This window comes from Lentinus tigrinus, assembly GCF_003813185.1.
Source record: "Lentinus tigrinus ALCF2SS1-7 unplaced genomic scaffold L226scaffold_205, whole genome shotgun sequence".
Lineage (NCBI taxonomy): Eukaryota > Fungi > Basidiomycota > Agaricomycetes > Polyporales > Polyporaceae > Lentinus > Lentinus tigrinus.
In genome coordinates, this window is record NW_027138114.1 from 1 (window position 1) to 1,071 (window position 1,071).

Sequence of the window (1,071 nt, forward strand, 5' to 3'; positions counted from 1 at the left end):
GCCAGAGCTTGTGACTACTCAGACGGCCGCGACGGAGTCATCTACCAAGAAGCGCAAGCGCGAGAAGCTGGATGGTGTCCGTGCCAGTATGCTCGAACTTCTCAGCGCGATCGTCATGACCTTGCCGTCAGACTTGGATGTCCAAGTTCGCACGCGCCCAGCCATGGCCGCCGCCGTTCAGCATGAGCGCGCTTTGAGGGAAGGATATGCACGCGATGCTCTAGACGAGCTGCGCATGCACATCACCACATTCGCCTCCCTGGAATACCGCAAGCGACGCGGCTCGGGCGTGAAGCACAACAAGAAGATGGAGCCTCAGCTGTCGAAGAAGCAGCAAGTTATAGACGCTGCTGGCGTTCGCTATTCCGACCACCGCCAGAAGCTCATCACGCTTGGGATGAAGGAGGACCATCACGAGTTCAGGCTGCTGACGAAGAATGACAAGCGAGCATTCGTGATCACCGCCGACGAACAGACTCCTGGAGACAGTAGACGGAGTCCTTCGTGGATATGGGGAGATTTCGGCTTCATCGGCAAGGCCCAAGAAGGCTCGATCAAGGACTTCATGCTGGACAGTGAGTGTGCCTTGTGGGGGTTGATCTACGTGCTGACCGAATGCCAGGCCTACGCGTACATTGGTTCCGGCACAGCGCGTTGGCGAGCCGCTGGACAGAGGAGGTGCAGACCGAGTATGAGGAGATGTTCCGCACCGTCAAGAGCCACAAGCACGACATGAATGTTTGGGAAGAGCGCGCGAAAAGCCGTAAGGAGGCTGGCCGACTGGGTGCCGCAGCCTATGCTCGTCGGTAGGGCCGACCTGCACACCATGTTAGGCGGCAACTGACCTTCGAGCAGACAGTTTATCCGCTTTCGCCGCCTCCGCGATCAAGCCATCAAGTTGTTCCCGTACACCGTGCAAAAGGTTCGTTGGGCGAGAACTGTTGCATCTCGTCGTTAACTAGTTCGTAGGGGATTGGAATGCCCGATGGCAAAGAGTTCGAGGTGAGAGAGCTGAACGAGGATGCGTGAACTCCTCTGACGTTTTGTAGGACATCGGGATTTCGAAGCCAC

General features: G+C 57.3%; 1 protein-coding gene across 1 annotated transcript; it reads left to right on the plus strand.

Annotated features, from left to right (window-relative positions):
- Positions 1-115: 115 nt before the first annotated feature.
- Positions 116-810, plus strand: L226DRAFT_474677 (uncharacterized protein; the record flags this gene model as incomplete). Its single annotated transcript, XM_067676629.1, has 2 exons — positions 116-575; positions 623-810. The coding sequence occupies 2 exons, from the start codon at positions 116-118 to the stop codon at positions 808-810; spliced, it is 648 nt and encodes a 215-aa protein (XP_067528154.1).
- Positions 811-1,071: the final 261 nt, after the last annotated feature.